This window comes from Balaenoptera acutorostrata, chromosome 10, assembly GCF_949987535.1.
Source record: "Balaenoptera acutorostrata chromosome 10, mBalAcu1.1, whole genome shotgun sequence".
NCBI classification, from domain to species: Eukaryota; Metazoa; Chordata; class Mammalia; order Artiodactyla; family Balaenopteridae; genus Balaenoptera; species Balaenoptera acutorostrata.
In genome coordinates this window covers 62457936-62478360 of record NC_080073.1, presented here as the reverse complement: position 1 = coordinate 62478360, position 20425 = coordinate 62457936, and the positions used below count along the sequence as shown (strand labels likewise).

Below are 20425 nucleotides of genomic sequence, written 5' to 3'. Positions count from 1 at the left end.
TTATTTCCAGCTCTGAAAACCTTACGGCCCGCAGTCGGGAGCCGGTGTGGCTCCGGGTCCGCAGCCCTAGGGCACCTTCTCCCCAGCGCTCTGCACGTGCTCGCCGCTATGCCCCTCTGGGCCTGCTCTACTTTAGACGCCGAGCGATTTCTGGGTGCACGTGTGCATGATGCATGCGTTCTAGTTACTGCAGATCTTCTGCGGGCGCCCTGCACCAGGTGTGTGTAGGGGGTGCACTGGACGTAAATCTTTCCCCAGGGGAGGGCCTGCCGTCTAGGAGAAAACCCGACTAGGCACTGTACGTAGATGACCTAGGCATTGTACGTAGATGACCTAGAGTCGGCCTCCCCATCTGTAAGACGCGAGCCGTGCAGCTCCAAACCCTCAGAGATTACCCAGAGTCCCTAGCGGGGAGCCAGTGCCGGGCCTGCTCTCCGCCCACCGGCCCAGACAGCGCGGCTCCATGCACAGGAACTGCAGCTTACAAAGTGGACACAAATCCCGCGGCCCCCAGAGCGCCCCACTGAGCAAGCGCGGGCCCGCGCAGGTGGGCGGGACCTCTGGGGCGGGTTTGGTGATCCAGCCACTTCCGCTTCCGGTCCTGTACGAACTCTCCCGCCATCCGGGGAAAGCGCTTGCCGGGGTTTGTGTGTTTTCACGTCTGGTGTGGTTGGAGGTAGGAGAAGCCCCCGCGGGTTTGGGACGGACAGTAATCCTGGTTTTGAGGCTTGCGAGTCCAGAGAAGGAGGAGAGCACTTTGGGGCTCCGGGCGCAGAGGGTGGGTATCGAGTATTGGTGGCTTGTCCGGGCAGAGCCGCCGGTGCCGGGGCTGACAGACCGCACTGCGTGGGGGGCGGGAGGGCGGGAGCGGGGTGTCACTAGGCACCTGTGGACGGTCCTGAGAGGAGCTCCGACAGACAGGACCTGAAAGACAGTTGTTTATTTCCCGGGGATGTAAGGGAGGAAGCGAGTAACTGGACCCTGCCCATGGAGTCTCTTATCTAGCCGGAATCTCCCGCGCTGTCCTCCAAATTCAGGATTGCTGCCCGTGTGAAATATTAAATTGACTCTTGGGACTGCAGAGACCTAAGGGCTAAGGCACACAGACCTCTAGTGAGCAGGCAGCATCGCCTGCCGTTGATGTTGCAGGAGGCTAGGACCACTGCCTGCGTCTCCTCCAGCGCACACCTCTCCCCACCCCCTTTGCACAATTGTTACAGGTGTATTGTCGAAAGTCTGGAAGATACAGAAGACATCACTCAGGGACACTACTGTTAACACTTCGTGCGTGCTCTTCAACCTCAGTTTTTTTCCCCTTTACATGTGGAATTATTTTTTTGCATTTTTTTTTTAAAACTCCACTTTCCATCATTTCAACCATTTTATGTGCTTCCTTCCAAGGTAACAAGATGCAGTTTCTTGGAGGAAATCGGAGGAAACTGAGGTTGGCAGATGACCAGAGGAATGCTTGCTACCCACATAGCCTTCAGTTTTACTTGCAGCCGCCTTCTGGAAACATATCTTTAATAGAATTTGAAAACTTGGCTATCGATAGAGTTAAATGTGAGTGATTTGAATTAGAATTTGTATATTCTTGAGAACCTCACTTATACTTTGTGGGAATGAATTAGAGTAATTTATTTCCTTCATTCAACAAATATTTACTGAGGGTTTTCTGTTGAGATTTTGCTATTCATTCATTTATTCCTTGTACAGTGCCTGTTTATTGAGTGCCACTTTATTCTAGGTGGTAGGGATTTTGAGCTGAATAATGTAATTCTCATTTTCGTTGAAGCTGTATTCTAGTACATGGAGACAGATGCCCAAAATAATAATTATAGTTTAGTATTTTAAGTGCTCTAGTAGAGGTAACTAATAGTGCTACTGAAACATAGAGATTGGAGTGATTGTCCTAGTCTGATTAAGTAAAACTGAAGAGAAGTTGAAATGTGATCTGGACCTTGAAGGATGAGTAGCAATTTCTCAACAGAGAAGACGTGAAGGGTTTTTGAAAGCTGGGATAATGGCCTGTACAAAGGCTTGGAGGCATGAGAGAGAGTGTCATATTGGAGGGAACAGTGACAAGTTCAGGGTAGATGGAGAAGTATGGGTAAGCAAGGGCATTTTGTGCCAAGCTAATGGTGTAATATTGGGGTGTAAGAAAGATGTAGCAATTTTACTGGGGACCTACTTCTGTGTGTTGGTGGAAGAAAGAAATAAGTTAGGTGTAAATGGAAACAAATAACAGCACTATCTGTAGAGTTTATGTTCCACGATATCCTGGTGGGAAGATCAGAAGTAGAGGTGAGATACTGTTAATCATTCTTAGAGGAGCAGGGTGAGAACTGGTAGTACAGAATATCTGTATTACCTGTTTGTTGAATGAAAGGGAAGGCAAGGGAGAACGGGTTCTGGGGAGCTTAGCAGTGTCATATGCCTCATTGAGATTAAGGTGATGATTGAAAAGCGTCCCTTGGGTTTGGCACTTAGGAGGTGAGGTGGTAAGGCAGTGACAGGAAGGGAGAGATTGAAGGGATACTAAAGAGGTGTAATTGACAGGGTTTGGTGACTCTTGGGTATGAGGAGTGGTGGAACAGCGGGGGGTGGCTGAAGTTCCAGTGTGGATGATCTGGTGGATAGAAATTCTGCGGATGGAGGTGGGGTGGCAGGAAGAGGAGTGGGATTGAGGGGCAGAGAATGAGTTTGGTTCGTGATACCATAATACGGAGGTACCTGGGGGACATGGGTTTATGTTCAGTATTCATTTTAGAAGTTTTTCGTTCTTGGATTAAAAGAAGTCTCTTTTCGGGCTTCCCTGGTGGCGCAGTGGTTGAGAATCCGCCTGCCAATGCAGGGAACACGGGTTCGAGCCCTGGTCTGGAAAGATCCCACATGCCGCGGAGCAACTAGGCCCGTGAGCCACAACTACTGAGCCTGTGCGTCTGGAGCCTGTGCTCCGCAACAAGAGAGGCCGCGGTAGTGAGAGGCCCGCGCACCGCGATGAAGAGTGGACCCCGCTCGCCGCAACTAGAGAAAGCCCTCGCACAGAAACGAAGACCCAACACAGCCAAAAAAAAAAAAAAGTCTCTTTTCATACCGATGGCAGAAGAATTCATCTGAGGAAGGGTTGACAGAGGCTTCAGGAACCTTTGGCCAGTGTGTAGCGTCTAGTCACGGTGGCTTGTTTGCTTCTTCACTGCTGTGTCTTCTCCTTTTCCATTTCATCAGGAAGGGAAGGGCTGTCTTCTGAGGAGCCTGTGCTGAGTCAGTGAAGCAGACTGTCTCACAGACGGCTCCACACGAGGGCTGCACATGCAGACACACTTCTGCATCCCTCAGCAGTGGTGCTCAGTCCATCAGTGATCTCCCCCCACCCCTCTCTCCCTTCTGGTTGAGAATCCCTGGTGTGAGATTATGCTGTGGGATGTGGGTATTTTCTGCACATGGTGGAGATTATCCTCTGGTAAACATGTATAACTTATATAATGTACTTGCAGAAAATAAAGCTTAAATATTGTCATCTTTTATAAACAAGTAATTATGGAATTGATAGCCATAGATTTTGTTTGTCTTGGATTTAGTTTTTTAAAATTATCTTGCATTTATACGTTTTATACATTTCTTCTGTTTTTAAAAATTTTTCTAGTGCTAAAAGCAGTCGAGAATCTTGGTGTGAGCTATGTGAAAGGAAGTGAGCAGTACCAGAGTAAGCTAGAGATCGAGCTTCGGAAGCTTAAGTTTTCCTACAGAGTAAGTAAAAGAGGGAAAAAGATGTTTCTTTGGTTTGTGTATATTTATGTACTGGGTATCAGTTGTGGGAAAGGTCTTGTATTAGGCATAGGGCTTTAAAAAAGACTCTTCTGAAGGAACCTACTGTCCACTACGGGTGATTGACATTCAGTCAGACTACAGTGCCGCAGGGTTTCTTGACCTCGGGACTGTGGACATTTGGGGTCTGATGATTCCTTGGTGCATTTAGGGGGCTCGCTGGCATCTCTGGCTTCTACCCAGTCCATGTCTCCAGACATTGCCAGATGTGCTTTGTGCATTACAGGGTGACGAACTCCCAAGAGCACAGAGAATTAGCTCAGGTTGGGGAGGTTTGGGAGGGCTTCCCAGACAAGGTGGTGCTGGAACTGAATCTTGATGGATGTGATACAATTTTTATTTTGGGAAGATGACTGCCAACAGCAGATGGACAGGGTCATCTTTGGTGGGGAAAACTAGTTAGGAACTTGGAGATGACGAGAGTGAATTGAATGGAGGGAAGAGGACTGATTGGAGAGATAGTGAGAGGGTAGAATCGGAAGATCTTAGCGACTGCAGAGAGAAGGGAGAGAAGAGTTCTGAATGACGCCCGGGTTTCTGGTGAGACAGCTGGCTGGATGGTGATGATATACAGGAGGGGAGGCAAGTCTTTTTAGAGGGAAGACGCTGAGTTTAGTTCTCGACATGACTTTGAGGTGCTTGTGGAGCTGTCTGAGGCCAGCAGGGTGTGCACACGGATCTGGACTTGGGGACCCCTGGGGTGGGGGTGCACATTCAGGAGGAAGGTTGGCATCATCAGGGGTAGGTGAGGCACCCAGGGAAACATTTGAGTAAGAAGAGAAGGGGATGGAGGCCAGGATGTGAGGGATACAACATTCAGGTGGAGTGGAATGGGGGAAGTCTGGGAGGGCAATTGAGGAGGAGCTGCCTTGGGGTGGAGATCAGCCACCCTGGCAGCCAGGGAAGCTGGGGTCTCAGTACTGATGATCATGATACACAGGTAATGATACAACAGCACACATTCATATTCTTAACCATGTCCCAGAGTCTGTTCTAAGTGCATCACGTATATTAACTCATGTAATCCAGACAGCAGTCTTAGGAGGGTGGGTTCTGTCATCATCCCTCTTTATAGACAAGCAAACTGATATTGATAGGCTAGTAACTTGCCCAATCTCATAAGATGGAAAACGGTGCAGCCAAGATCTGAATCTAGACCTCTTGTCTTCATGGTGGAACAATTTCAGACACTTAGAACCAATAAGATGAGTTGTATAGAATCATCGGATTTATCAGCGGGGTGGAACCTTGTAGGTAGAGGCAGAAGCTGGAACAGTGGCGGTGTTTGGAGGAGAGAAGTGAGAGCTTGATGTGGAATACATCCTCTTCTAACGTGTAGCTGAAAAGATGGGGGAAGTAAGTCTGAGTGTAGAAAAAATTGAGGGAAAAAGAGAAGATACACACACAACAGCGGTTACTTGAACACGTTTATAAGCTGAGCAGAAAGATCTAGAAGAGAAAGAAGAGGAGGGAGCTTGAAGATACTTTGAGAGAGCATTTGATAAGTCAGGGTCCTTAGGAGGCAAGAGCAGATGGGCCATGGGGTTTCAGTGTAGGGATTAGCTTTATGTAGGAGGAAGGAGAGAGATTTGTCCACAGAGATGGAAGGGAAGGCAATACAGCACGTGGCGGCAGGAGCTTGGGGCTGAAGGAGTTGGCCTGGGGGCCTTTATCTCCTATAAAGTAGGTGAGGTCATGTGATGAGAGAGAAGAAGGTGGTGTGGCGGGGAGCACTGGCCACCTAGTGAAGATGGAAACAGCTTTCCTAAGACATGGGGAAAGAGATGGTTACGGGCCAGATCCCAGCTCTGCTGCTTACAAGCTTTGTGACCTGGACAAAATTATATAACTTCTTTCTGCCTCAGTTTCCTCATCTTTAAAATAGGGATATAGTGGTGCCCACCTCATAGGGGTTTTCAAAGGATTATATGGGTTAATGGATTAAAAATGCTTATAACAGTGCCTGGTACCTTGGAAGTGCTCAGGACGTGTTTGCTCTGACTGTTGAGCTTGAATAAAGATGCCTTGGTGTTGGTAAAGGTCCAGTCGAGGTTAGAGGCTGTGAAATTTTAATGTTCCAAATTCCTGTAGTTGTATATATCTTTCCCAGAGGTTCTCAGCACTTGGGAACAGGACTGCAGAGTGTAGCTTTGGATTTATTTAGAATCTAGGTTTTGCCGAATGGTTGAAGTGAAAGCAGTTGAGGGTTGATGTGAGAAGTAGTGGAAGAGGTGAGTGCCTGGGTGTAGGCTGGATGAGGAGGAAAGTTAAGAAGAGGAAGAAAATAGTGGGGTCCAAACCCAGGAGGTATTGTTGTTCAGTTCTGTTTCATCTGATTGCTAACCTAAGTAAAATGGTACTCATCCTGGGGAGCATATTATGAAATCTGTGTTATTGAAACTCCTGCTTTACCATTGGCTTATGCTGACTCAGTATTTCTTTACACCTTTTACTGTTCCGATGCATTTGTTTTCTTCATGTGCCATTGTTTTTAAGGAAAACTTGGAAGATGAATATGAACCCCGAAGAAGAGATCACATTTCTCACTTTATTTTACGCCTTGCTTACTGCCAGTCGTGAGTATACCTTTGTCCTCCATGGTCAAGTCTGACATCTTGGGTTGTAAACTGGTTCAGGAGGGCTGACAGGTATTGTACTGATCATAGGAAATCCCAGAATAACGTCAGAAACCAGTGGCTCATGGGCGGAACACTGTTGCAGAGAATTGTTTGAAACAAGTTGTTTACTAAAAAATAAAAAAAAAATTTTTTTGCAGGTTTTGCCTGTTAAAACACTTTTTACTTTATGGGAGAGACTCTTCATTTAGGATTTAAAATTAGAGGAGATTTCATTAGGAAGGAATTTTGATTTTTTTTTTCCCCAGAAAAAAAGTGGTAGTATTTATAAGAAATAATGAATCAAACACATACTTGAATCTGCACAGGTTTTTAGATGTTGACATGTATGGGCTGGTGCCCATTAGATTAAGACCTTTTCTTTGGTAGTTGGTTTCTTATAAGTCAATAGCACCACTCAGAGGGAGAAGGAGTTAGTTGCTTTTTTTTTTAACTTTTTTTCCTGTATTAATTTTGGCTAAATTACATACTTATTATTATGTTTCCTTTCTGTTTCTTTTTGGTAATAGGCTTATCAAATGGGAATCTTGAATTGGTGACTATCCCAAGATAATAACTGAGAAATTATTGACCAGCTTTAGTCCCAGAGTTTTTCTTTTGTAAAAAATCACATGCAGTTTATGCAATTTATGCAGTAAATGAATTGCTGACAATGTGAAAGTCATTTGGGGAAAGAAAATTAAATCATATTTTACATGAAGTAGCATAATTATTTTACAACAACAATAATGCCCATCTGTCTTATAAATTAATGTTGTATGTTGACTTAAAAAATTGAGATATCCTAGTGCATATTAAATTTTGTGAAATTAGAAACTATAAAGCTGTAAGCAAAGTTTACTTTGCATAGTTTATCTGATCATAATCCATTCAGAGATAAAGTTACCTTTAAAAACTTTTGATGTTTATTTGGCATTGACCGAAGGGATACCCCATTTTCTGATGTAAATGACTATTTTGCAGTTACATAAAAAGAAGTGCACTGTTTTATGTTAGTTGATAATAATGCAGCTAGGCCCGAAGTATTCTGTATTTAATTCTTTTAATTTTATGTTCATAACACCTTTCTCCGCCATATTCTACTTATCCCAGGGCGATTGTGGCATGTGATATGTATTCACACTCTTATCATAATAGAGGACTTGATGCTTTTAACTTCAGTCTTTTGGCATCTTGCTCATGTTTGAATATTGTTTCATAGAAATTTCTTGGATTTAATAATCAGTGGACTTTTAAAATAGCCAGTGGACTTTTCACTTATAATTTTCTTGTCTCCATTTTAGTGAAGAGCTTAGGCGCTGGTTCATTCAACAGGAAATGGATCTCCTTCGATTTCGATTCAGTATTTTACCCAAGGACAAAATTCAGAGTTTCTTAAAGGATAGCCATTTGCAGTTTGAGGCTGTAAGTATATTTTTAGTCATTCCCGATTGTTATCACCGTTCGTCCCTCCATTAAGTGTTGGTGTTAATGTGTGGGGTTTGTTCTCTTTACATTTTCTTCCTAAGTACCCACCTGAAACAATAGCTATTGGCTTTGCACAACAGTGAACCTCTCCCTTCCATAACTGGAAGAAAAGAGGCTCCTTAGTACCAGAGCTGCACATTTATTCAGTTGCTGTATTAAATATGTGATTTATGAAAGCACAAAAAGGTTTAATTTATAAAAGTTTATCTTTAACCAGAATCTTCCAGGCCAAAAATTTAAAGCTAATAATGTTCTAAAGAAAACAGAGAAGTGGTAGTACTTATTTCCAGCAATGAGGTTTGGGCGATAATACTTTATTTTAGAAGTCAGGTGTCGGTAAAATATCTGAATAGTTTTAAGGTATAATTTTGTAGACAAATCTGAATGAGTTACATGTAGTAATTAAACAAAATAGAAGAAATGTTGGGCACATATTTAGCAGGGATAATTATTGTGGGTGGAAATAGAATTTATGTCTTTTAGGTGAGTGTGCTGCAGTGGGAAGGGAGAAAAATTCTGTTTGGAAAACTTAGAGCAGTCAGATGGCAGTAGGATGGCTTGGGACTCTATTTGGGTGTTAGAATGGGTGTCTTGAGGCCAAATAAAGTAAAAAAAGTAGAAGTTGGAGTAGGTGAAGGACATTGTCCTGCTGAGAAGTGGATGTGCCCACTGCAGCAAGAACCAGGGTGGGTTATTTTGTTGGGGAAAGGAGATTGTGTGAAGGGAAGTAAATAAACCTTTGGTGGACATTGAGTGTCTGTCATATGCCAGCAAGGCACTTTCCACAGTTTGTATCACTTCTGTGAACCCTGTGAGGTTTCTGAGTAACATCTACCTGGGCAGAGAAAAGTGCTGGTCGCAGAACCGTCTCACTCAAACCTCCTGCGTTTTCCACTTGGCTTCGAATGCTGATCCTTAGTGAGTCCGTTATTGCTAATATCAGTTATAGTCCATTTGTCCTCTCATATTAAAAATAATTTTTTTCGCTGTTGTTGAAATTATGGTTTTATTAGGTCGAGAAAAAGTGTTTGTGAGATTTATTCTTTACTCTAGATTGTCTCAGTAGATCAGGTACATTTTTTAAAGCAAAAACCATAATGTTTCTTTCTTTTTTTTTTTTTTTTTTTTTTTTTTTTAAATGTTTTTTTTTTTTTTTTTTTAATCAGGATCTTGAATCAGATGCGTATGTTTGATTGATTGATTGATTGATTTTGGCTGTGTTGGGTCTTCGTTTCTGTGCGAGGGCTTTCTCCAGTTGTGGCAAGCGGGGGCCACTCTTCATCGCGATGCGCGGGCCTCTTTCGTTGCGGAGCACAGGCTCCAGACGCGCAGGCTCAGCAGTTGTGGCTCACGGGCCCAGCCGCTCTGCGGCATGTGGGATCTTCCCAGGCCAGGGCTCGAACCCGTGTCCCCTGCATTAGCAGGCAGATTCTCAACCACTGCGCCACCAAGGAAGCCCTCTTTCTTTTTTTAAAAAACTTTTTTATTGACGTATAACATATATAGAAAAGTGCACAAATCATAACTGTCCAGCTCTGTGAAGTATCACAAAGATTAAGAAAGAGAACATTGCTGTCACCCTGTGCTACCTTGTGCCTCCTCCCATTACTAACCCAGTCTCCCTCCTGATAACCACTATCCTGACTTTTAATATCATAAGTAATTCTGCCTGTCTTTGAACTTTACGTAAATAGTATTACATGGTATGTTTTTTTTTCCCTAGCTTTATTGAGATATAATGGACATACTAATGTTGTGTCACTTTAAGTGCACAGTGTGATGATACACGTATATGTTGTGAAATGTTTACCACAATAAGGTTAGTTAACACATCTTTCACCTCACGTCATTACCATTTTGTTGTTGTGGTGAGAACCTTTAGAATCAACTCTCATAGTAGCTGTACGTGAGATCCCTAGAGCTTATTCCTCTTATAACTGGACGTTTGTGCCCTGTGACCAGCATCTCCTTGTCTGCTCTGCCGCCCAGCCCCTGGCAACCACTGCTTTACTCTCAGAGTTGGACTTTTTTAGATTCCACATGTGAGATCACAAGTATAATTTTTTATAATCGCCTTATTGAGATAGAATTTACATACCTTGAACTTCACTCTTTTAAAACGTACAATTTGTTGGTTTTTAGTATAGTCATAAAGTTGTGCAACCATCACCATCTAATTTTAGAACATTTTCGTTACCCTAAAAAAGAAACCTGTGCCCAGTAGTCGTCCCTCTTGATTTCTCACTCTGTCATCCCTTGGCAACAGCTAATCTGCTTTCTGTCTCTGTGAATTTGCCTATTCTGGACATTTCATATAAGTGGACATTTCATATAACTTGCGATCTTTTGTTACTGGCTTCTTTTACTTAGCATAATATTTTCAAGTTTCATCTATGTTGTATATGTAGCATGTATCAGTACTTCATTTTATATTCATTTCTCTATTCAATAGTTGATGGGCATTGGGTTATTTCTACATTTTAGCTATTATGAATAATGCTGCAGTGAATATTTGCATACACATATTTGTGTGGATATCTTTTTATTTGTTTCAGATATATATAATACTTGCGAGTGGGATTGCTAGGTTATAGGGTAATTCTGTATTTAAACTTTCGAGGAACTGCCAAACTGTTTTCCAGAGTGCCTGCACCATTGTACGTCTCACTAGTGTGTGAGGAGGGTTCTAGTTGCTTCACATTCTCCAGCAATTGTTGCTGTCTTTTTTTTTTTTTGAATATAGTCATCTTGGTGGGTGTGAAGTGATACTTCATTGTGGTTTTGATTTTCATTTCCCTAGTGACTGATGACGTTGAACATCTTTTCATGTGCTATTTGATTATTTGTATATTTTCTTTGGAGAAATATCTATTCATATCCTTTGTCTGTTTTTTATTTGAGTTATCTTTTTATTGTTGAGTGTTACATATTCTTTCCATATTCTGGATACCAGTCCACTATAAGATATGTGATTTACAGATTTTTTCCTCTCATTCTGAGGGTTGTCATTTCATTTTCTTGGTAAGATCATTTTTTAAAAATACATTTTATTTATTTATTTATTTATATTTTTGGCTGTGTTGGGTCTTTGCTGCCGCGCACAGGCTCTCTCTAGTTGCGGCGAGTGGGGGCTATTTTTTGTTGCAGTGCGCAGGCTTCTCATTGCGGAGCTCAGGCTCTAGGCACGAGGGCTTCAGTAGTTGTGGCACGCAGACTTCAGTAGCTGTGGCTCGCAGGCTCTAGAGTGCAGGTTCAATAGTTGTGGCTCACGGCTTAGTTGCCCCGTGGCATGTGGGATCTTCCCGGACCAGGACTCTAACCCGTGTTTCCTGCATTGGCAGGCAGATTTTTAACCACTGCGCCACCAGGGAAGTCCCTGTTTTTATCTTTTGTTACTTGTGTTTTTATTGTCGGATCTAAAAAGGATTTGCCTAATGGAAGGTCGTGAAGATTTATTTACTCCTATGGTTTTTCTCTAAGAGTTTTATAGTTTTGGTCCTTATATTTAGGTCTGTTTAGGTCTATTTACATTTTGAGTTAATTTCTGTGTATGGTGTGAAGTAGGGGCCCAACTTCATTCTTTTGCATGTGGATATCGAGTTGTCCCAGCATCATTTGTTGAAATGGCTATTCTTTTCTCTTTGAATTGTTTTTTCACTCTTGTCAAAAGTCATTTGACCATAAATGGACTCAATTTTGTTAGTTAGAGCTGTGTGTCTCTCCTATGTCGGTACTGTGTGCTCTTGAATATTGATTCCTGTAGTTTTGTAATAAGATTTGAAATTGAGAAGTGTGAATCTTCTCACCTTGTTCTTCTTTTTCAAGATGATTTTGGCTCTTCTGGGTTCCTTGCATTTTATGAGTTTTAGGATCAACTTGTCAGTTTCTACCAATAAACCAGCTGAGGTTCAGGTTTAGGATTATGAAGACTATGTGGATCAATTTGGGGAGCAGTGCTATCTTAATATTAAGTCTCCTGATCCATGAACATGGAAATTTTTTCTGTTTCTTCAGATCTTTAATTTTTTTCAACAAAATTGTGTTCTTTTGTTAAATTTATACCTAAGTATTTTATTCTTTAATGTCATTGTAAGTGGAGTTGTTTCTTTTATTTCATTTTTGAAATGTTCATTGCTAGTGTATAGAAATCCAGTTGATTTTTGTATATTGATCTGGTATCTTGCACCCTTACAAAATCATTTATTCTAATAGTTTTTAGTGGATTCCTTAGGAGATTACGTCTCTTATAAAGAAATAATCCTTACTTTTCAATCTGGAGGCTTTTTATTTATTTTTGCTTATTTTCCCAGGCTAGGATCTCCAGTACAGTGTTGAATAGAAGTGGCAATAGTGGACATGCTTGTCTTGTTCCTGATTTTAGGGGGAAAGCATTCAGTCTTTTTTTACCAGGACATATGATGTTAGCTGTGGGGTTTTTGTAGATGCCCTTTACCAGATTGAGGAAATCTCTTTCTGATTTTAGTTGAGCATTTTCATCATGAAAGGGTGTTGGATTTTGTGCTTTTTCTGCACCTTTTGAAAAGATCATAGGGCTTTGTCCTTTATTTTATTAATATGGGGTGTTACATTAATTGAGTTTTGGATGTTAAACCAACCTTGTTGGGATATTCCTGGGATAAATCCCCCTTGGCTGTATTGTATGATCCTTTTAATATGTTGCTGCATTTGATTTGCTAGTCTTTTGTGGAGGATTGTGTTTATTGTTTATTGGTAAGGGATATTAGTCTGTAGTTTTCCTATGATGTCTCTGTCTGGTTTTGGTATCAGGGTAACATGGGTCTCATATAGTGAATTGAGAAGTGTCTCTTCCTGTTCTATTTTTGGGAAGAAGTTGTGAAAGATTGGTGTTAATTTTTTAAAAACATTGCTAGAATTTACCAGTGATCTGTCTAGGTATAGGCTTCTCTTTGTGGGGTGTTTTAAAATTGCTGATTCATTCTTTACTTGTTGTCGATCTGTTCAAATTTTCTAATTCTTTAGACAGTTGTGGTAATTCCTGTTTTCTAGAAATTTGTCCATTTCATCTGTTATCTAATTGATGCATACAGTTGTTCATAGTGTTCCCTTATAATCCTTTTCATTTCTAAAGATTGGTTATGATATCCTCTCTTTCATTCTTGATTTTACCCGTTTAAATCTTTTTTTTTTTGATCGTTTAAGTACAGGTTTGTCAATTTTGTTGATCTTTTCAAATAACTTTTGGTTTTGTTTTTTTCTCTATTGTTTTTCTATTCCTTATTTCTTTAATTACTCTTTATTATTATCAATTACAATTTTCATTATTTCCTTCCTTCTGCTTGCTTAGGGTTTAGTTTGCTCTTCACATCTAGTTTCTTAAGGTGGAAGTTTAAGTTACTGATTCAAGGTGTTCTTTTTTTTCTTTTTAATTGTAGTATAGTTGACGTACAATATTAGGTTAGTTTCAGGAGTCCTACATAATGATTTGGCATTTGCATATATTATGAAATGATCACCACAATGTCTAGTAACCATCTGTTCCCATAGAAAGTTACTACAACATTATTGACTATATTCCTTAATCACATCCCCATGACTTATTTGTTATCTCTTAATCCCCTTTACCTATTTCACCCACCTCCTGCCCCATGCCTTTTGGCAAACAGGTGTTTGTTCTCTGTATCTATGAGTCTGTTTTCATTTTATTTTCTTTGTTAGTTTTGTTATTTTAGATTGCACATGTAAATAAGATCATACCATATTTGTTTTTCTGTTTGACTTATTTCACTTAGCATAATACCCTCTAGATCCATCTGTGTTGTCGCAAATGGCAGTGGCTGAGTAATATTCCATTGTGTATATATATGCATACACACCGTATCTTCTTTATTCATTCCTCTCTCAATGGATACTTAGGTTGCTTCCATATCTAGATTAAGGTAAATAATGCTGCAATAAACATTGGAATGCATATATCTTTTCAAACTAGTGTTTTTGCTTTCTTCAGGTGACTACCCAGAAGTTAAATTGCTGGATGATGGAAGTTCTATTTTTAATTTATTGAGGAATCTCCATACTGTTTTCCATAGTGGCTGCACCAACTTATAATCCCATCAAGAGTGCACAAGGACTCCCTTTTCTGCACATCCTCACCAACACTTATTACTTGTCTTTTTAATGGTACCAATTTTGACAAGTGTGAGGTGATATCTCCTTGTGGTTTTGATATGCATTTCCCTGATGAGTAGTGATGTTGAGCATCTTCTCATGTGCCTGTTGGCCATCCGTATGTCTTCTTTGGAAGCATGTCTATTCAGCTTGTCTTTTCATTTTTTAATCTGGTTGTTTGTTTGTTTGTTTCTGTGATGTTGAATTGTGTGAATTCTTTGTATATTTTGGATATTAACCTTTATCAGCTATATTGTTAAAATATCTTCTCCCATTCAGTAAGTTACCTTTCTGTTTTCTTGATAGTTTCCTTTGTTGTCCAAAAGCTTTTAAGTTTAATGTCACATTTGTTTATTTTTGCTTTTGTTTCCCTTGCTTGAGGAGACATATTCAAAAAAATATTGCTAAGACCAATGTCAAAGAATGTACTGCCTATGTTTTCTTCCTGGAGTTTTATGGTTTCAGATCTTACATTTAAGTCTTATTCCATTTTGAGTTTATTTTTGTGCATGGTGTGAGAAAGTAGTCCAGTTTGATTCTTTTGCATGTACCTGTCCAGTTTTCTCAACACCACTTATTGAAGAGGCTATATTTTCCGCATTGTATATTCTTGAAACTTTTGTTTTAGATTAATTGACCACATAAGTGTGGGTTTATTTCTGGATGCTCTATTCTGTCCCATTGATCTATGTATCTGCTTTTGTGCCAGTACCATACTGTTTTGATTACTGTAGCTTTGTAATATAGCTTGAAATCAGGGAGCATGATACCTCCAGTTCTGTTTTACTTTTTTAAGATTGTTTTGGCTATTTGGGATCTTTTGTGTTTCCATACAAACTTTAGAATTATTTGTTTTAGTGCTGTGAAAAATGCCACTGGTATTTTGATAGAGATTGCTTTGACTCTGTAAGTTGCCTTAGGTAGTATGGTCATTTTAACAATATTAATTCTTCCATTCCATCAGCATGCTTTATCATTCCATTTGTTTGTGTCATCTTTAGTTTCTTTCATCAGTGTCTTATAGTTTTCTGAGTACAGGTCTTTTACCTTGGTTAGATTTACTCTCTTAGGTATTTTATTCTTATGGATGCAATTGTAAGTGAGATTGTTTTCTTAATTTCTCTTTCTGATAGTTCATTGTTAGTGTATAGAAATGCCATAGATTTCTGTATATTAATCTTGTATTCCACAACTTTACTGGATTCATTTATTAGTTCTAACAGTTTTTCAGTGGCATCTTTAGGATTTTCTGTATATGCATCACGTCATCTGTCAACAGTGACAGTTTTACTTCTTCCTTTACAATTTGAATTCCTTTTATTTCTTTTTTTTGTCTGATTGCTGTGGCTAGGACTTCCAACACTATGTACAATGAAAGTGGCGAGAGTGGACGCTCTTTTCTTGTTCCTGATCTTAAAGGAAATGCTTTCAGCTTTTCACTGTTGAGTATGATGTTGGCTGTAGGTTTGTCATATCGGGCCTTTATTATGTTGAGGTATATTCCTTCTATACCCTCTTTGTTGAGCGTTTTTATCATAAATCGTTGTTGAATTTTGTCAAAAGCTTTTTCAGCATCTACTGAGATGATCATACAATTTTTATTCTTTGTTAGTTGCACATCACATTAATTGATTTGCAGATACTGCAGCATCCTTGCATGTCTGGGGTAAATCCCATTTGATCATAGTGTATGCTCCTTTTACTGTATTGTTGAATTTGTTTTGCTAATATTTTGTTGAGGATATTTGTATCTGTGTTCACTGATTTTTTTTTTTTTTTATTTGTGGTGTCTTTGTCTTGTTTTGCTATCATGGTAATGCTGGCCTCATTGAATGAGTTCAGAAATATTCCTTCCTCTTCAGTTATTTGGAGTAGTTTGAGAAGGATAGGTTTTAGGTCTTCTTTAAATCTTTGGTAGAGTTCACCTGTGTTGCCATCAGGTCCTGGACATTTGTTTGCTGGGAGATTTTTGATTACTGATTCAATTTTAATACTGATAATTGGTCTGTTCACATTTTCTATTTTTTCCTGATTCAGTCTTGGGAGATTGTACATTTCTAGAAATTTATCCATTCTTTCTACGTTGTCCATTTTATTGGTGTATAATTGTTTGTAGTAATCACTTATGATCCTTTGTATTTCTGTGAAGTTGTAACTTTTCCTCTTTTGTTTAATATTTTATTTATTTGGGTCCTCTCTTTCTATCTTGATGAGTCTGGCTAGAGGTTTGTCAATTTTGTTTATATTTTCAAAGAACCAGTTCTTAGTTTCATTGATATTTTCTAATTTTTTAGTTAGTCTCTATTTCATTTATTTTTGCTCTGATTTTTATTATTTCTTTCTTTCTACTAATTGAGTTTTGTTTGGTTTTCTACTTCCTTTAGGTGTAAGGTTAAATTGTTTTGAGATTTTTCTTGTTTCTTGAGGTAGATTTATATCACTATAAACTTCCCTCTTAGAGCTGCTTTTGCAGTATCCCATAGATTTTGGATTGTTTTGTTTCCCTTTCACTTGTCTCCATGTAATTTAACTTTCTCTTTGATTTCTTCAGGGACCCATTGGTTGTTTAGTAGCATGTTGTTTAGACTCCATGTATTTGGGGTTTTTGGTATTTTTTTTCTTATACTTGATTTCTAGTCTCATAGTGTTGTGGTCGGACAAGATGCTTGATATGAGTTCAGTCTTCTTAAATTTTTTGGAACTATTTTGTTGCCTAGCATGTGATATGTCCTGGGGAATGTTTTATGTGGACTTGAAAAGAATGTATTCTGCTTTTGGATGGATTGCTCTCTATATATCTGTTAAGTTCATCTGTTCTTCTGTGTCATTGAATGCCAGTGTTTCCTTACTGAGTTTCTGTATGGATGATCTGTCCCTTAATGTGAGTGTTAAAGTCCCCTGCTATTATTTTGTTACTGTCTCTTTATGTTTATTAATACTTGCTTTTTTGTATTTAGGTGCTCCCATGTGGGGTGTATATGTATTTACAGTTGTTATATCTTCTTACTGGATTGATCCCTTGATCGTTATGTAATGTTCTTCTTTGTCTCTTCTTAGAGTCTTTGTTTTAAAGTATTTTGTCTGATATAAGTATTGCTACCCTAGCTTTCTTTTTGTTTCCATTTGAACTGTGTCTCACTTTCTGTAGTTTGGCCCTCCCACCGTTTGTGAAATTTCATGATGATGTCTGAATTGTTTTTTGTTCTCGGATGGGAACGCCATGGGCCCTTTAATCTGAATACTTGGGTTCTTCTGTTTAGAACATTTCTTTTTGTTATGGATTTGATCATTTCTTCCCTTTTGTTTTTCATTTCTCTTTCTTTATAATTCCTTGTTTGTTAGAATTTGGACCTCCTGGATTTCTCCTCTTATTTTCTTTTTTGTTTTAACATCCAGTTTATCTTTTTATTTTATTTTCTAGGAAAGTTCTTCAACTGTTTTATAAATCTTTTTTTCCCCCTGCTCTCCTGTCTTTAATTTCTATATATTTATTTTTTATTTTTATTTTAAACTTTTTATACAATTTTTAAAGGTTACTTTCCATTTACAGTTATTACAAAATATTGGTTGAATTCCTTGTGTTGTACAATACATCCTTGAGCCTATCTTATACTCAATAATTTATGTCTCCCACTCCCCCACTCCTATATTGTCCCTCACAACCCCCCCCCCCGCCCCCCTTGCTGGTAACCATGTATAAATGATATCATAACAGTATTTGTCTTTCTCTGTCTGACTTATTTCACTTAGCATAATGTCCTCCAAGTCCATGCATGTTGCTGCAAATTGCAAAATTTCATTCTTTTTCATGGCTGAGTAGTATTCCATTGTGTGTATCCATTCATGTGTTGATGGGCACTTAGATTGCTTCCGTATCTTGGCAATTTTAAATAATGTTGCTATGAACATTAGGGTGCATGTATCATTTTGAATGAGTGTTTTTTTTTTTTTTTTTTCAGATATATACCCAGGGGTGGAATTGCCAGGTCATCTGGTAGTTCTACTTTTAGTTTTTTCAGAAACCTCCATACTGTTTTCCCCAGCGGCTGCACCAATTTGCATTCCCATCAACAGTGTACAAGGGTTCTCTTTTCTCCGCATCCTTGCCAACATTTATTGTGTTTTTTTTTGATGTCCTGTCTTTAATTTCTTTTTATTTTATGCTTTCATTTTATTTTTTTATACAGCAGGTTCTTATTAGTCATTGATTTTATACACATCAGTGTATACATGTCAATTCCAATCTCCCAATTCATCACACCACTACCCCACCCCCCCAGCCGCTTTCCCCCCTTGGTGTCCATACGTTTTTCTCTACACCTGTATCTCAATTTCTGCCCTGCAAACCCGTTCATCTGTACCATTTTTCTAGGTTCCACATACATGCGTTAATATATGATATTTGTTTTTCTCTTTCTGACTTACTTCACTCTGTATGACAGTCTAGATCCATCCACGTTTCAACAAATGACCCAATTTTGTTCCTTTTTATGGCTGAGTAATATTCCATTGTATATATGTACCACATCTTCTTTATCCATTTGTCTGTCGATGGGCATTTAGGTTGCTTGCATGTTCTGGCTGTTGTAAATAGTGCTGCAGTGACCATTGGGGTACATGACTCTTTTTGAATTATGGTTTTCTCTGGGTATATGCCCAGTAGTGGGATTGCTGGGTGCTATGGTAGTTCTATTTTTAGTTTTTTAAGGAACCTCCGTACTGTTTTCCATAGTGGCTGTGTCAATTTACATTCCCACCAGCAGAGCAAGAGGGTTCCCTTTTCTCTACACCCTCTCCAGCATTTGTTGTTTGTAGATTTTCTGATGATGCCCATTCTAACTGGTGTGAGGTGATACCTCTTTGTAGTTTTGATTTGCATTTCTCTAATAATTAGTGATGTTGAGCAGCTTTTCATGTGCCTATTCGCCATCTGTATGTCTTCTTTGGAGAAATGTCTATTTAGGTCTTCTGCCAATTTTTGGATTGGGTTGTTTGTTTTTTTAATATTGAGCTGCATGAGCTGTTTATATATTTTGGAGATTAATCCTTTGTCCGCTGATTTGTTTGTAAATGTTTTCTCCCATTCTGAAGGTTGTCTTTTCGTCTTGTTTATGGTTTCCTTTGCTGTGCAAAAGCTTTGAAGTTTCATTAGGTCCCATTTGTTTATTTTTGTTTTTATTTCCATTACTCTAGGAGGTGGATCAAAAAAGATCTTGCTGTGATTTATGTCAAAGAGTGTTCTTCCTATGTTTTCCTCTAAGAGTTTTATAGTGTCCAATCTTACATTTAGGTCTCTAATCCATTTTGAGTTTATTTTTGTGTATGGTGTTAGGGAGTGTTCCAATTTCATTCTTTTACATGTAGCTGTCCAGTTTTCCCAACACCACTTATTGAAGAGACTGTCTTTTCTCCATTGTATATCCTTGCCTCCTTTGTCATAGATTAGTTGACCATAGGTCCGTGAGTTTATCTCTGGGTTTTCTATCTTGTTCCATTGATCTGTGTTTCTGTTTTTGTGCCAGTACCATATTGTCTTGATGACTGTAGCTTTGTAGTATAGTCTGAAGTCAGGGAGTCTGATTCCTCCAGCTCCGTTTTTTCCCTCAAGACTGCTTTGGCTATTCGGAGTCTTTTGTGTCTCCATACAAATTTTAAGATTTTTTGTTCTAGTTCTGTAAAAAATGCCATTGGTAATTTGATAAGGATTGCATTGAATCTGTAGATTGCTTTGGGTAGTATAGTCATTTTCACAATATTGATTCTTCCAATCCAAGAACATGGTATATCTCTCCATCTGTTGGTATCATCTTTCATTTCTTTCATCAGTGTCTTATATTTTTATGCATACAGGTCTTTTGTCTCCCTAGGTAGGTTTGTTCCTAGGTATTTTATTCTTTTTGTTGCAGTGGTAAATGGGAGTGTTTCCTTAATTTCTCTTTCAGATTTTTCATCATTAGTGTAGAGGAATGCAAGAGATTTCTGTGCATTAATTTTGTATCCTGCAACTTTACCAAATTCATTGATTAGCTCTAGTAGTTTTCTGGTGGCATCTTTAGGATTCTCTATGTATAGTATCATGTCATCTGCAAACAGTGACAGTTTTACTTCTTCTTTTCCAATTTGTATTCCTTTTATTTCTTCTTCTTCTCTGATTGCCATGGCTAGGACTTCCAAAACTATGTTGAATAATAGTGGTGAGAGTGGACATCCTTGTGTTGTTCCTGATCTTAGAGGAAATGCTTTCAGTTTTTCACCATTGAGAATGATGTTTGCTGTGGGTTTGTCATATATGGCCTTGATTATGTTGAGGTAGGTTCCCTCTGTGCCCACTTTCTGGAGAGTTTTTA

The 20425-nt window shown here is 39.1% G+C and overlaps 1 protein-coding gene across 3 annotated transcripts in view; it reads left to right on the top strand.

Annotated features, from left to right (window-relative positions):
- The first annotated feature begins 578 nt into the window (after positions 1 to 578).
- Positions 579 to 20425, top strand: part of PRIM2 (DNA primase subunit 2) — a 288500-nt gene continuing 268653 nt past the window's right edge. For 2 of the 3 annotated variants that reach the window (XM_007186973.2, XM_057555618.1), the window contains exons 1-5: positions 579 to 676; positions 1402 to 1563; positions 3647 to 3750; positions 6325 to 6404; positions 7748 to 7868. In XM_007186973.2, coding sequence (XP_007187035.2) covers positions 1410 to 1563; positions 3647 to 3750; positions 6325 to 6404; positions 7748 to 7868 — 459 coding nt within the window. In that variant the 5' untranslated portion in view covers positions 579 to 676; positions 1402 to 1409. Of the gene's footprint in view, positions 779 to 1401; positions 1564 to 3646; positions 3751 to 6324; positions 6405 to 7747; positions 7869 to 20425 lie in introns of all 3 variants that reach the window. The other variant, XM_057555619.1, reaches the window with a different exon arrangement.